Source organism: Hibiscus syriacus, unplaced genomic scaffold (assembly GCF_006381635.1).
Source record: "Hibiscus syriacus cultivar Baekdansim isolate YM2019G1 unplaced genomic scaffold, ASM638163v2 tig00112699_pilon, whole genome shotgun sequence".
Classification (NCBI taxonomy): Eukaryota; Viridiplantae; Streptophyta; class Magnoliopsida; order Malvales; family Malvaceae; genus Hibiscus; species Hibiscus syriacus.
The window spans coordinates 428,894-446,292 of NW_024063387.1; the positions used below are offsets into that span (position 1 = coordinate 428,894).

Genomic DNA, 17,399 nt, shown 5'->3' on the forward strand with positions numbered 1-17,399 from the left:
TCACAACAAAGGGGCGACTGACTGTCAACAAACAATTTCCCAGTTCCAGAACCAATTTCAACTTCACAGCGGAGGATATTGGACTCGGAACAATATTTGGATTTCAACTTCATGGCGAAGGATATCCAATTCTTAGGCTCAACTTCACGACGAAGGGGCCCTATACGATTCCAATTTCACAAACAGATTGACCCAACTTCACGACGAATGAGTCATCTGTAACGCATCAACACCGAAGTCTTCAGGTCAAGTTTCACCTTCACGACGAAGTATCTTGATCCAGAAGACGATTCAAAGGCCACTCGCCAAAAGCTTTGAGTTCGATTCCAACTTCACGACGAATGATATAATGCTCAGAAGCTTCCAGATGAACTCGACTTCACGACGGAGGAGTCATCCGTAACTCAATTCGACAGGGAGTTATTGAAACATCAGAGTCAATTTTCAACTCCACCGAACGAAAAGTGTGTCTTTCAATCTTTGCCCTATCCCCGTTACACGACTATGGGCAAAGAGGGGCAGCTGTCAACACACCTTTTTCGTCCTACTAGGATTCAAACTCTCAAAAATAGGATAGAATTCTGCTAGGATTCAACTCCTAAAATAGGATAGAATTTTGCTATGTTTTAAACTCCTAAAGATAGGATCCACAAGCACTATAAATAGCCATTGTAACTCACGATTGACAGACACGATTTACACACAAAACACAGAGGAAAGCACGGAAAATACAAAGGCAAAGTTGTTGTAAACGATTCGAAAAGGAAATAAAAGGTAGCATCTTTTTTTACATTGGTTCGTTCATTTCTCGCATGTGCACGTTATTTTTCTTGAGATTTGGTTTGAATAACCCAAAACGTGGGTTGCGCCGATAACTAAAAAGGGGTGGGATTTCGAAGTTTCGAACCTAGATCCACCCCCGAGGCATGTTCATTTTTTTTAAATATTTAATTCTCCCCCCTAAATCATTTTTTCCTACTTTATTATTCTTGTTATATATGCATATTACTTTCTATTAATTTTATTATATATGTATATATGTTTTTTTATTAGTGTTATTATATATATATATATATATATATATATATATATATATTATATATTTCCTATTTTGCATGTATATATACGTATATTACTTTTGATTTTCTTTTTTTATTATTATTATTTTACTTATATATATATATGCTTTTACTTTTTTATATATTTTACTCATTTATTTATCTATTTTTATATTTATCCTATATTTTATGTTTTTATATTCTTTTACTTGTTTATTTATTTATTTGCATTATCATTTTATTTTATTTAGTTGTTTGTTGTGCATATATTAGTGTTATTGTTTTTTATTTTATATATTCTATTCATTTTATATTTACTTTATTTCTTACTTAATCTCCTTATTTTATTTGTTTTACTTTATTTATCATTTATTCATCTCTTCTAACCCATATTTTGACTTTTAAAGGGTATATTTGTAAATCCGTCAAAGGTAAGTAATTTTGGATCATTATTTTATCTTTTAATTTAACTTGTTATTTTTCTTAATTAAGACAACTGGAAATTACGTAGTACCGAAAGGGCGGTTCAAGGGTGCTAATCCTTCCTTGACCGTAACCGACTCCCGAGCCCGACATATTTCTGGTAAGACGCAGATCAGATAAGAAATAGGGTATCCGATTAACCCATTTATCTTTAAATAAATGATCGGTGGTGACTCCAATCCACATTTTTCAAGTCGAAGCCCAATTCCGGGGCCCAACCGAAAGACGGTTACGACACATGGTTTGGTTCTTTGCTTCAACCTGCCAGGAAATGATGGCTCTGAATACAATTGTTATGACCCTAGGAGATTAGAGAAGAAATTATACGAAGAATTGAGAGAATTAAGATTAAGAGAAAAGAAAAGATTCAAGAAGCTTAGAATTCATTCAATCAAAGCATGCCCTCTCCTCCTCTAGTACATGGTTTATATAATTACAGTGTACCCCTAGTTACCCTACAGCTGGCAGTCCCTGTTGTACTGAATATAACAACCTACACAGATAAGCAAGTTGTTTCCTATCCTTAGTGGGATGTAGAACGTGTCAGGTATATTCCCAATTCCAAATCCCTAACCCTCTCTCTGATTTCCCCAATTCTCTTGCTCTGATTCTTATCTCTTCTCCTTTGTGCATGACATAATACCCACCTCCCTCGATCTATATCTCAATTTGAGAGTATCGAATGATCCCTCAAGTGTATGTTTTCACGACACTAGTCATCTTTTTCTTTTTAGTAGCTCTCTTTCTGTTTTTTAAAATATATATTATTTAATACAAATATAAAAATAATAATAAGTATATATATTAAAATTATATTTTATATAAAACTATCATAATTTATAATTTTAATTATTATTTAATATGAAATTTATAGAGTGATTTCAAGATAAAAGTGAGTATTATTTTTCTTGGAGGTCTTGGTTCGAATAGTGTATACGTTGTCAATAATTAAATAAAAATCTTAACATATACAACATTCTAGTCACCCAATCATTAATATAAACATGATTTTAATATTTTTATTTTTAAACTAAATATATTACTTTTACAATTATTTCTATTTTTATCTCACATTCTACTTACAATGAAATCTAAATTAGGGGTGAATATTTATTTGAGTTGATTAGAGTAAAAAAATTTCAAGCTATTCAAGATGGTGAATTGACTTTTATGGCTCAAACTTGATTTGAAACTTTTTCGAGTCGAGTTTTTAAAATTAGAGTCGAGTAGAGTTATTTGTGTTTCTGTACAAATTTAATTGTAATAATGAATAGTATTATAGTACAAATTGATTATAATTTTTTGAGTTTCTCTAACCAAAATATATATATATATATATATATATATATATATATATATATATATATATATATATATATTCCAGATTATAATGTTATTTGATATATCAAATACAAACTAAAATTATAAAATATATTTATAATATTATATTTAAAAGGGAGTGTTACTATCCTTAGAAATCTTAGGTTCGAGCAGTTGCATCTGCATGTGTGCATTGTCAGTGGTTAAGAAAGATTATGAACAAATACACCTTACAATCACCCTAGACTATTAATATAATTTAAGAATAAAATATTGATGAGAGCATGAAAGAGTCAATGAATTGATGAAAAGAAAGAATTTGTAAACAATTGCAGTCAAAAGATCAAATTGAGTGAAATACAAAGTTAATAGAATAAATTAAAAATAGTATATTTTTAGTAAAAAAAAAGTAGGAATTGAAGTTACATAGGTATTTTATAGTGATATGAAATCATGTAGTTCAAATTTGGTAAAAAATGAACTTAAAATGAAGGATGAATTGAATAAGTAAAGAATCGTGCAAAATTGAGAGACTAAATTAGAAAAAAAATAGAAAACTTGTTATCAATAAGAGGAATTGAAAGTACATAGGTATTTTAAGATAGTTTAGGAGCACATGGTTAAAATTTGGTGAAAATGGACTTAAAATAAATGAGGAATTGAAGGAATAATGAAATTAAAGACTAAATCTTAATACTTATCAAAATACTCAATCAAAATTTTGATTTTTTGAGTGACTCAATTTTTTCGAAATTCAACTCAATTTGAACTCGAAAATAAACTCATTAGCTCAAATTGACTCGAATAATTTGAATAATTCAACTCGAGTAACTTAAAATTAAAAAAATCAAATTTTTTTAATAGAGTTAAGTTTGACTTACCCCTAATCTAAACATATAGAAAAATATTTGATAAATTTATGTAAATATATTTGTTTTAATATCATGTGTAGTATTTAATGTGTAGAATTTAAAATTTTAGATCCTAATATTTAGGATTTAATATTAAATTTTAAAACCTTAAAATTTCAAACATATATATCATCTTAATTTTAGTAGTTAATAATATTTTCATCTGCATCGTTTTTTCAATCTTAAGTAACACTTTATTCGAGCCATGCAAAACTGATGAATAAAACCCTAAAATTAGTGGAAGAGGGAGGAGAAACTTACGCTTTAGAAGCAGCATAAACGGTGTATAAAGGGTATGAAAGAAAGCCACCGTAAGAACCAGAGCCGATGTTGACGATTGCCCCTTTCTTTTTCTTCGCCATGACCGGAACCACCGCTTTAGTAATCCAAGTCGCCGCCTCCACATTCACCTTTATAATACTCTCCACCACCTCCGGCTCCACCTCGTGGAAAAACGTTGCACCTTCGTAGGCCACGCCGGCGTTGTTGACAAGCACGCCGATGTCTAGCCCTTCAATAACACCCTCCATCGTCTTCGACATCTCTTCGCCGCTGGTTTTGGAAAAGTCAACGACAACTTTTCTGGTTTTGACTTGTGTGCCGAATCTTTCACGTATGGCGTCGGCTGTGGCTTGGAGTTTCAAAGGGTTTCGGCCCACCAAGAGTAGGTTAAGACCGTGGGACGCCAGTTGAAACACCAGGGCTTTCCCGATCCCATCGGTGCAGCCGGTGACAATAGCCCATGAACCGTAGTGATCTTTGAGGTTCTTTGGTGGCCTCAAGAACATGACCCACACCCATTTGATGAAACCAGTAACTACTTTACAAAGGGAGATGAAACCTAGAAAACTAACGAAGAAGATCACCGTGAAATCCAGCGTTGCCATTTGAATCTGGAACCACCAAGTGATTATTGCGGTCCCTGTTTTCCAAAATATATTAGGATACTTGTTTAAACATTAATCTCGATCTGTTCACTCTCAATAGGGATATTATATTTCTTTTAGAATAATTACATATTCAGTCACTCGATTATCATTTTAATTTATTTTTAGTTTTCTAGTTATATTTTTCTAAAACATTATTAACGCTATTTTTTTTACTTCATTTTGATCTGTCGTTAAAAAAATTAATTGAACTATTGACATGTCATTTTTATTAATTTTTTCAGCGATGAAGTGGTACCATGTTATGATAACACGTTAGCGTGAGATTTAATTTTTTAACAATTGATGATTAAAATAAAACTAAAATTAAATCGTAATGTTAGTGATAACTTAAAATATAATTTGATAACCAAAATGATAAATGAGAGACTAAATATATAGTTTACCCTTTTGTGCACTGGTTTGAAATGAATGAAATTGTGATTGGGTAATGGAATTTGACTAGTCAGAATTTAAGAATGGTCATGCAAATTTAAGATTTCTGACTAATCAGAATAAGACAAGGCTTTCATGTCATAAACCATGATGGGAATAAGTCAAATGGAATATTTTGTCTTAAACTAAATGCTACTTGGTCATCTATCATGCCATAAAATTGCAATAATCAGAATTCTAATATTTAATTAAAATATTAAAGGTAGATAAGGCTTTTAATAAATTTTAATTAAAAAATACTTTTAGATTTATAATATTTGTTAACAAAAAGTTAGATTTTCACTAATTAAAAAGATAAGATTAGGGGTGCTTATTGAGCGAGTCGATCGGGAGTTAAATAGTGTTCGACTCGTGCTTGTTAAAAAAAATTGTTGCTCGAATCGGTTCGTTCTCGTTAAGCTCATTAAAATTTTGCTCGACTCGTGCTCGTTAAGAAAACTCGTTAAGCTCGTTACTCGTTTCGTTGCTCGTTAAGCTCACCAAAATTTTTATCTTATTTTTTAACTATAGCAAAAAACTGCTAATACTCAGGGCCGTGGCTAGACTATAAGGGGCCATGTGCAAATTCTTATAAAGGGGCCCTTATTTTTCTAGGCCCTATTCTAATGGCTATGTTATCTGTTTGGTTGCTTGCACATTCTTATCAGGGAAAACTAAAGGCCGTAGATCAACATCTTTATCTGAAACCGAGCGCCCCAATGCTAACATCAAAATGTCTTGATCGAATACCCATCAGTAGGCGCACTCTGAACCTCATGCAATTTGCCTTCCAACACAACACACAAGTTCACTTTAAAACCCACGTGCGTCCTACTTAATTCCTCCAAAGTATTATAATACCCACTTGGCTGAAAAGTATTAGCATGCGCATGGACCCCATGACGCAATGTAATGGAATCAAACATGAGGCTGAAAACTATCCCTGAACATATACAAAGAGATTTTGGGGCCCTATTTTTATGCAACAACTTATTAGTGGCTGAGAGGCCCTGTGCGGTCGCGTACTTTGCGCCCCCTCAGCCACGCCCCTGCTAATACTATATAGAACATAATATAATCGTAAATTGATAAATATAACCAAAAAGTTATCAAAAGAGTGTATGAAACAAATTCAAAGTCTAAACTCCAAAATAAAAATCCACAAATGCATTAAAATAATAATTATGGTTTAATTTTGGGTGTAATAAAATAATAATTATTAATTAATAAGAAAATTGATAGATTAGTAATTTATCATCTATTAGTAAATTAGTAATTTTTTAATGAAATAATTTTTTAAAGATAACTAGTAAAAGATTATAAAAAAAAATAACAAGCTGCTCGCGAACTTATCGAGTCGAGTTAGACTTTGCTTGACTTAGCTCGTTAAGGTCTCGAGTCGAGCTTGAGTTCGAATCGAGTCAATTCGAGTCAAACTTTTACCGAATTTTGACCAAGTCGAGTTTTAGCTCCTCGCAAACTACTTAACTCATTAAGCATCCCTAGATAAGATATATAAAGGAAATATAATCCCAACAAAAAATAACTCATAGAATGTAGAACCAACTGATTTAGAGGGTGGTTATCTATGATAGTTGATGTTATATATTTGTATATATTTATTTATGTTTTACATCTTTTACATAAATCATATAGTTTATATAGTATATTATATAATAGATATTATATAATATTTAGATAGCATTTATGTACTATATTACATAATATCAATATATTATATTGTATTATATAGTATTTATATATAGTAGTATATTATATTCCCTTTGTCCTATGGAAAATGTCCTTTATAGACTTTTAAAAGTTAAATTTTTAAAGTTTTTACTATAATTATTTTAAATATTTTAAATAATTAAATTTTATAAAATATATATTTGAAAAATACTTCATTAGAGGTTTTAAAATATATTTTTACATATTTTTATCAATAATAAATTTAAATAATAATTACTCAAAATTTAAAAATTTGATAAAAATCAGTAATTGACATATTTTATGGGACATAGTGAATATATATTTATATTTATATTATATATATTATAGTATATTATGCTACATTATATAGTAATTATATATATTATGGTACAAGATTGGTTACTTTCGTTAAATTTTTGTAAATTTTTTTATTGAGTTCAAAAAATATAATATTTGATTACTTTTATTTTTATTTAATTAAAATGTGGTTGGTAAGAGTTTAGATTTCGTTAGTTTAATGACGTGTCATTTTAGAAAAAGGGTTTAACTTTTATTTTAATTCTTAAACTTTATATAAAACACTAGTTAGTGACCTTTTAATAAATCAAAGTAATTTAGAGGTAAAGTTATAATTTACCCATTTTTAATATACTTCTATTCTCACCAATCAGTTTCATCCGCGACTGCTTTGATGGCTAGTCTTGCTCCCAAAACCACAAATGGTGATTGATGAATTCCCGATACGGCCTGCCCAACCTGAGTGCAGTTACTTACTGAAAACTAGAGACTGTATATTTAAATCTAATTGCAAATAAATACACTCAGGAAGGAGCTGCACTCAGGTTGGCCAGGCCGTACTGGGAATTCATCAACCACCATCTGTGGTTTTGGGACCATGACCAGCCATCGAAGCAGTCGTGGCATTACCGGCGTTGTTTTCCTGGATGAAACTGAAGAGTGAGAAGAAAACTATATTAAAAATGGGTAAATTATAACTTTGTTCCTAAACTAATTTGAATTTATAAAAAGGTTACTAACTAATATTTTATACAAAGTTTAAGGGTTAAAATAAAAATTAAACTCTTTTCTTAATGTGGCACGCCATCAAACTAATGAAAGTTCACATCCTTGTGACCACATCTTAATTAAACAAAAACTAAAATGACCAATCCTATAATTTATCTTTTTATATATATAGTATATATAATATATTTAGTATATTATATAGTTATATATTTATATATATATATATATATATATATATATATATATATATATATATATATATATATATATATTAATGAGATTCCTGACGTGACAATACCAATTTATGCCATTAATATGATATGTCAATGTGTCTCACGTTCTACAAAGCACGAGACTCTATCCATATATAAAAACCGTAATCATGTTGGATAGCTTTATCAAAAAAAAAAAAACTTCCGACCCTTACCAAAATATGGCAAGATTTTCTACAATATTGTTTTATTCCAGAACTTATTTCTACATTTTTTCAAGAGCAAGATCAAAAAAGATGGATTATATGATTTTATTCCAACGTAGCTTAGAAAATCTAAAACACACCAAATGTCTTCGTTGCAAGCGAAAATGCCCATGTTTTCTCTTTATTATTTTTATATATTTTATTCTTTATTTTTCTCTTTCTTTGAGTTTTTTTTTTAATTTTGAATAAAAATATTTGTCATCCTTATGATTTTTATGCTTTTGTGACACGGTTGTATTGATACTCACACAAACACCCTCATCACTTTATTTTATGATTGGTTTATCGATTGTCACATTTAATCAGATCTCTTTATTAAATGTTTGTTTGTCTATATAATCAGAATTATATAACGAAGCAACCTATTAGATAGTTTGATTAGCTTACTATTCCTTGAATTTTTTATGAAGATTACTGAATTTTTTTATACTGATTGTCGTTCTTAAAGATAGAATTCATTTTTCTTCATATATTTGTGTTTAATATTTTTATTTTTATATTTTTATATTATTTTCTTCATTTTTTATGTTCGAGTGAGTTGTAATTTTTTTTGTTTTTATTAATAAAATTAAGCTGTTATTATTGAAAAAAATTCATAAAGTCTCTCTACTATCCTTAAATTCCCGATTTAACCCTTGGCAATCATTATATGAATATAATTTTTTTATTTTTTTATAATTTCATCAGTGGTTTAAATCATTGCTAGATCATTATATATATATATATATATATATATATTTGCTAAAATCGTTAAATTTAATTGTTTTTACCTTTGAGTACAAAATGAAGTTCTTGGGAACATACATACAACCTGACAAATGTTGCCACTTCCAGGAAAGACAGCTGATTCCCAAGGATGCTTTGATTAATTTAATATGTATTATAATCAATAAATTAACATCAGTTAAACCAGGATAGCTTGTCTCATTTGCTAAAATTAATAACTACTTTTATTTTATATTTTCCGATATTCAATGATTAATTTATTTATATTAAATATTATCAAAGTTTTTATTATGAGAATAGTTTATTTAACTTAATTTATTTCATTTGCAGTGAAAGATAATTTAAGGAAGTTAGCATCCTACCTCGTTATAGTTTTATACTAATTAATAGTTGATATGAAGGCGATTTTCCTGATATATCATCGGTGAATAGTGTATTTTTTGATCTAACATCGGTCTTATTATATTTCTCGATCTAACACCCTTAGCAGTAAAACGCGTCCCCTGTATCGCGCTATATGATGATTTGGCGCCACGTGGGGTATAGCGCGCCTCCTGCACCGCGCTATACGGTGATCTAGCATACACGTGGGTATAGCGCGACCCCTGCAGCACGCTATACGCCACGTAGGGGTATAGCGCGGGGCAGGTACCGCGACATACATTTACTCCTGACATAATTTTATATAACGCGGGACAGGTACCGTGACATACCTTTACACATAATTTTATATAGCGCGGGGCAGGTACCGCGTTTTGTATAACTTTCCTCGCTATAAATATCATTATCCGCCGGTTAAGTTTCTCACATCTCTCCTCTCAACTTATAAATTAATACAACAATTCCGTCAACGAATCAATAATTCTGGCAATCTTCTCATATTTTATTTAGAAGTTCGTGCGATTTTTCGTTATAATGTAATTTTGTTATAATTTTTTATTATATTTATTGTTTATTATGATTATTTGAAAAAAAATATTATACTAATTATTTTCAATTAATTTTTGTGTTTGTAAAATTAGAAAGCGGGAGCATACGTCGAAATAGTTTTGCGGTGCAGGTAATAATATTAAATTATATTATTTAATTTATTTACGTTGATGTGTAAAAATTTTATTGTGTTATATGTTCGTTCATATATAATTTATTAAATCAGGTTTGTTTCATTTATTTTTTTTGCAGATATAATAGTTCATCACGTTCTTGTTCTCCTATTGTACATCTTAAGGATGTAAGCTGGGAAAATAAAATGTTCAACATGTTTAAGTGCTCCGTCACTGAAGTAGATTCTGACATCCGGAGAGTGTACAATTTTTTCTTAAGGAAAATTTTATTGTGCAACGATGTGCCCTCGTACAATTTGGTGAGATGATCCCATATCTCCTTAGTTGTCTTCTTCTCCTCGATGCTTGACAATACTTCATATGCTAATGCTAGATGAAAGTTTGTCATAGCATTCCCGTCCATTTCGATCCATTTGTTTAAAAATAAATTTAATATTTTATTAATATTTTTAATTAGATATAAATAAAATATTATATTTTTAATTATTTATATGTTCTTTTTTTATAATTTTTCTAGGTTCTAATTTTAATTTCTTTTTCTTTTACCCTTAACAAGTTTTTAAAAGGTAAATACATTTTTTTTTGTAGTTATAAACCAGCTGGGATTTTTGGTGCAGTCGTAAGGCGCTTCTATATTGTCCCTTTGGACGTTGGTTTGAACCTGTTCAAGAGCAATTTCTTGTCCCATTATATTCTATCCAATCGGGTAATAACACGTTTTACCTTTTGATTGGATAGAAAAATATCTAATTAAATAAATAAAATCCTCCAATTATGTATTAATATGTGTCCTATATTGACATATTTTAGATCATGATTGAATGATTAATTTATTAAATTAAATTCAAATTAGAACCAAAATTAGATAATGTACAAATATTAGAGACTAAATTTATAATTATACTAATTTTTTCAATGGTATCTTCAGTATTTCGGTGAATTGTTAACGGTTAGTGGTCTAATTGATAACAATTAAATAGTTATATGATCTGATTGACAAAATTAAAAGATTGGTGATAAAAGTAAAATGACTAAATAATTAAGTGATTTAATATAATTTTTTGTTACACTACACTAGTGGCCACTAATCTATTTATTTTAATTAATTTTAATTCAAAAATTTATTTTTCCCCAACCAAAGGGTGAATTTAACGCACAATGGAGCAAGCGGAATGGAACCAAGGACCTCCTAAATGATGTAGCAAGCACTAAACTAGTGAGGTAAGATTATTTTTTAGAATAATTTGGATAACAAATAATATATATCTTGTATCTTAATATATAAACACTTTACTTACATTCATAATATTTTTATATATATCTTAAATTTTAAAAATATATTTTGATTTTGTCTTTAACTTATTCAATATTTTTTTTGTCTTAACTTATTAAATATTTTTATTTTTATTTTAATTGAATTAAAAATAAATTTAATGCTTTGATCGAATGATGACATGTTGATGAAACCTTTCACCAATAACACATTGCACCACCTGATTCGAGGGTTAAATTTATTTTAATTAGAACCAAATTGAAAGAATATATAAGTAACAAGGACAAATTGTATAATTACAAAATGTTTTAAGTGTCATGTCACCTATTTCGTTAAATATTAACAACAAGTGACTTGATTAAACCATTTAAATAATTAGATAATATGATTGATTAAATTGAAACATCGGTAGTCAAAGTAAAATCTGACAATAGTTAAATGATCGTCAATGTAGTTCACTCTTTCTATTTTCATATATTTTTAAAAGTAAAAAAAAAAACAACCCTAACGTTTGGCAACTATATCCTTCGGTTCTTATCTTATATATAGTACATTACCCTCTAACGCTTCTAAGATTATGCTTTTTTTAAAAAAAATCTTAATGTTTGATTAAATATTATTTTAGTCCTTATTTTTTAAAATATTTTAATATAAATATTTTATTTTAAGATTAATAAATTTTTATGATAAAAAATATTATTTAATAAACTATTAACACTTCAAACTAATTTTTTTTATGTTTACGAGTCAAAATAATTAATTAAATGTAAATTATATAAATAAATTAATATTATGGAAAAATAAATTTTGATTTTCAATCATAGCATGTTTATATTGTGTAATTTATATCATTTCTTCATATTTTAACTATTTTCGTATCATATTTTGTATGATTTATTATAATCATTTGATTTTAATTCTAAATTCAATTACTTAAAAAACCAGATCATTTTATTATGTATTAATATATGTTCAATACTTAGGCTAATTTTTCAAGACATAGGGCATCATCTAGTAAATATAGAAGTTTAAATTCCTCATCATAACATAGATAAATGACATTAAAAAAATGTGCAAAATTATAGCTATAATCACTTCCCTATAATAGGAAGATACATGTACTCTAATATTAGTACACAATGAGAAAGTGCATAGAAAATTTCCATGAAAAACATGGACACACTATAAGCACTAAAAAAACAATCAAAATTAGAAAAAAATGGCAACAAATAATGACACCATTAAGTGTAAAGTAGTATGAATTCAACTATGGCTTCCTCCCCCCAAGCAAGTAGACTGAATGTGATCTCCAGATTTTTCAAGCAAAACAAAACCATTTTCTCTGCATTTGGGATTGAAACAAAACAAGTTAGTAATGGAAGATGATCGAGTAAACCCCAAACGAATCATTGAATTCATGGAGAGCTTAAGCCAACCTTAATGGAATGTTTATGTTTTCTCTTCTCCTTGTTCTGTGATTTTAGACTTTCAGTGGCGACGACTGTAACCCTGCCGCCGCTTCTCTTCTCATCTCTTGCTATGTTAAAAATGGCAGTAAACCCTTCTGCTGAAGCCGGATCGTTTACATCCCATTCCCCGAATTTCGGCAGAGGCTGAGTCTTATAATGCTGCAAACATGGAACAAAGAAGATCAAAGAAATCAGCATACAACAGAAAAACCCAGAAAGAAAAGAAGATTCTAGGGAAGAGAATGAGAATCTTACGGACGCCATGATTGAAGAGTGAGTGGGGAGCTGTGAGGAAATGAAAAAGGATGAATTGATGGATGATGAAGATGGTGACGGGATTATTCAAAGGTGGGTGAATTTATATGATCTGACTCGATTTTGCACGCGGATCAAACTCGTCTGAGACACGGGATATTCTTATTTAATTCGACTCTGTTTCAAGGTGGTGGGTAATCATGAGTGGCAGACCCACCAGTTTTACGCGGTAGGAAATGGTGGGTCTATAAAAATATTTTATTATATTATTTATTTTATTATTATTATTATTAATATTTTTTTGTAGGTCCCAAATACTATCCTATCATTACGTCACTCACTCACTTAATACCCAACAAATATGTTTAACCCCCACGTATCACAACTATAGCACTACAACAACAACAACAATAAAACTCAATTTCCATATATATGGGATAGGGGAGGTAGGGTAGTAGGCTGCTCCCAACGCCAGGTTGAGAGTAGCTTCCGTGGAATGACCTCCGACAGTCAGAAAATTAAAAATATAGATAAAATGCAGTGCATATATAAAAAATACATAGCTAAACAATATTCATATGCAGTCATTAAAATCATATGTGCGTCTGTAACGGGAATTAATCCCTGCATATAGCACTACACCCCTCAAAATCTGACCATAATATCTGGCCATTACATACCAGTTCATTTCCTCTATATATTCAACAAACATGCTACTTTAAGGGGGAGGGGGAAAGCAAAGAAAAAAAAGGAATGCAGAAAAGGAATTGAAGGGAAGAGAGAGAGAGAGAGAGAGAGGTGCTATTGCCTCTCGGCCATGACACGAAATCCCCAGCATTTTGTTTATTTATTTAATATCCAGATTTTTCTTTAGCTTGATCCACCTTCTCCAGCGCCAAATCCAAACACTAATTTCCAACAATATTCTTCAAAATTAATTCATTTTTCCTGGTTGTGATCCGTGAGTATTTTTGAAGATGGAAATCGAGGAAAAGCAAGCATAGTTAATTGATCAATTCGTAAAGCAAGCATCGGCTCATAAAGGTTCAACTGTTGGCCCTATAATCGTTGAAGCGACATCGCATCCTTCACTTTTCGCCTTCTCTGAGATTCTTGCAGTGCCCGCTGTCGTTGAGCTTGAAGGAACTGACAACTCAATGCACCTTGAGGTGCTCCGATTGTTTGCTCATGGCACGTGGAGTGATTACAAGAGGAATAACGGTAGGCTTCCTCAACTGGTTCCGGATCAAGTCCTCGAGTTAAAGCAACTTACTGTCCTTACACTTGCGGAGACGAACAAGGTACTATCATATGACCATGCGAAAGGAGGAAAGTGTATTGCTTTCACTCAAACAAAGCGTGATGCTGATCGACTGACATATGCCATGTCAAGAAACTTTAAATGTGAGGCTTTGCATGGTGATATAACTCAGGCTCGGAGGGAAGCGACTCTCTCAGGATTCCGAAATGGGCATTTTAATATTTTAGTTGCTACTAATGTTGCTGCTCGTGGCCTTGATATACCTAGTGTTGACCTGGTAATACATTATCCAAACACATCTGAAACTTTTGTTCATCGAACTGGCCGAGTTGAATGTATAAGATGGGTAACTGAAAGTGTTGACACAAAGGAAATGGATGCCTCAGATAGGGAAGGAAATTATGTCTGTGTCGTTGGACACCTGAAAAGCTTTCAAGGCAAAGTGCAATTAAACGTCTTCAGTGTGAGGTACAGTTTAAATTTTCCATTTTCTTCAATGTTCTGATTGTGTTACCTCTGTCCATAATCTAATCATATTAATGTTTATGATTCCCTCTGATCCATATCACGTGACATTGTTTCTATTAACTCATTTATATGTGTTTGTTAAGTTAGCTCTCTCTAAATTCCCAATGAAGCAAGCAGTGGAGGCAAAACAAGGGTGAATGTTGTTGTTTTATGCCTCTTAGAACGTTTTAGTGCTTTTTAGTTGGTGTTTAATTATTTGATGGCTCTGGTTTGACACTGCAATGTGAAATTGATGCCAAAAGAGCCTATTGTCTGAGAATCTATCGTTGTTCACCTGGGTTTCCGTTTAATGTGTGCTAATGGTACCATTTATCTATTATTTTATTTAACACCATGTCTTCACTTCTACCATTTTCCATGTAATTGTTCAACCTTTAATTGTTATATATATGTCTATTTGACTTCTCTTCAATACACTACTGTAACAACTTTTAGGTATATTTTGAATCGATTAAAGGTAATTATTCGAATTGAATTTTTAAATTTGAATTTGAATTTTTATTTTTCGCAATTAAAGATAACCAACAAATTAATTGGTACCGAAAGGGCAGTTCAAGGTTGCTAATCCTTCCTTGACTGTAACCGACTCCCAAACCCAACTTTACTCTGGTGAAACGTGAATCAGGTAAGATGGTGTCCGATCTACCTAAATTTTGTTTTAAAATGATCGGTGGCGACTCCCAATTCATTTAATCCATGTCGAAGCCCAATTTCGGGTCCAACCGAAAGACAGTTCCGACAGCTTGGCGACTCTGCTGGGGACAAATAAGTGAGTCAGGCCGAAATTAATTTTCGGTTGTCTTTTTTAGCGAAAATTACAAGTTTAAATTTTTATTTATTTATTCGATTCTAATTATTTACCTATGATTATTTTTTTCCAAATAAATAGTTGTACTGACGTGTTTTAATGATTTCAGATTTTTCAAATTTTTACTTAAGGCTCTAAACCCGAACTCCGAACCTTATTTAAGTGGGGGTGAAAGCGACACATTCGTGTGAATTTATTCACCGCACAAACCTAGCAAGTAGCCTTCGGGATTCATATACCTTATGTCTTCGTGTGAATTTATTCACCGCATATACATAAGAGAGTGTGTCATCTCGAGTTTAACTTAGTCCACACAAGCTTGTAATAGGCTTAGGACTAAGGGTCTGGCAAGCCCAAGGGGGCACCAGCAAGGAGAACTCGAGTACCGTTTTTTAGAACCAAAACAGGAGACCATGGAGAATTAGAGCCCACCCAAAACCTCATTTCAAACCCTAGGCTACTTCGAGATTATTTCTTGCTTTATTTTATGTTCAAAGCATGCGAACTAGACAAATATGCGGTTAGGATTTGTTTGAAATTAGCATGCCGGATAGAGATCATGCACAGGTAGGAATTAAAACATGTGGGGTAGATATCATGTGGGGTATGACTTTTATCTTCATGATTGTTTTTTATTATTTTCATCTCACTAACTCTTTTCATTTTTTCTTTTCTTTTATTTTATTTTCATCACTTGCATCATTTAAAAGAGGTGTTGATCCACCAAAAACGTGTTTGTTAAACATTAATAATCCGCATTAATGGACAAAGGGGTTGTAATACAAGAGATGAAAATACAGAGGACAGTTTACAAGGCGACTTTGTGTCACATTCAATCCAGAAGACGTGGTGCCCACAATTGAAGAGTATATCACTCTGATGCATTATAAAGGACTCAGAATGAACCGGGTCTACATCAAGCACAATGAAAGTCTATCTTTGAAGAACTGACTGGCAAAGGTTGCAGGGGCAAGACGAGGAAAAGGTTATTGACCCGGATGCTCCTTTCGAAAACCACGGAACAAGATGGCAAAACCCTAACTGAGTTGAATGCCATTGCTGACAAATTTAAGAAGCAAGCTTCGGATAGTTTCTATCGATGGAGGGCTCCAATGGTGTTGTCGTTAGGGAACAGACTCAGCAGAGAGTGGAAGCCGGAGGTGCAGTCCTTCGAGACTTTTTTTGGGGCAAACAATTTGTCATTTGCACAGTTCATCCAGAGAAGCCAGAACGGTTCGACAGGTTATTCAACCGGTGACAGACAAAGGCAGAATACTAGTCAACATATCAGAAGCTGTCAGGATATTTTTGTCTCTTAAAAGATAAAACACTTTTTTCCCCAATAAGGAATATTCCTAATAACAGACACATTTTTGGATCAATGCCTCGAACATTGTATGCATCATGCATTCCTGCATATTTTGCATTACTTTTCTATTTTTTTATTACATTCACATATCTAATAAAATATGGGAACATTTCGATCATGTTCTTATGACCTACAAAAGAGCTTCACCAACAACTTTTTGACACCCACGTAATGTCACCATATCTGGTGGAACCCATGAAGCCCCCATACTCCAAGTGGTATGATGAGAGTGCCTATTGTGAATATCACGACAGTGTCCCGGGGCACACAAATGAGAACTGCTACGTATTCAAGAG

The 17,399-nt window shown here is 31.3% G+C and overlaps 2 protein-coding genes and 1 pseudogene across 2 annotated transcripts; 1 reads left to right on the forward strand and 2 right to left on the reverse strand.

Annotated features, from left to right (window-relative positions):
- Window positions 1–4,029: 4,029 nt before the first annotated feature.
- On the reverse strand, window positions 4,030–4,659 carry LOC120182647 (very-long-chain 3-oxoacyl-CoA reductase 1-like). Its single transcript, XM_039187563.1, has one exon. It carries the CDS (start codon window positions 4,657–4,659, stop codon window positions 4,030–4,032), a length of 630 nt encoding a protein of 209 aa, XP_039043494.1.
- An 8,037-nt stretch (window positions 4,660–12,696) lies between these two features.
- On the reverse strand, window positions 12,697–15,205 carry LOC120182626 (protein NOI4-like). Its single transcript, XM_039187549.1, has 4 exons — window positions 15,201–15,205; window positions 13,138–13,167; window positions 12,850–13,041; window positions 12,697–12,755 (listed from the first exon to the last, which is right to left on the reverse strand). Exons 2-4 carry the CDS (start codon window positions 13,144–13,146, stop codon window positions 12,732–12,734), a joined length of 225 nt encoding a protein of 74 aa, XP_039043480.1. The 5' UTR covers window positions 13,147–13,167; window positions 15,201–15,205; the 3' UTR covers window positions 12,697–12,731.
- LOC120182625 lies at window positions 13,881–15,171 on the forward strand (annotated as a pseudogene).
- Window positions 15,206–17,399: the final 2,194 nt, after the last annotated feature.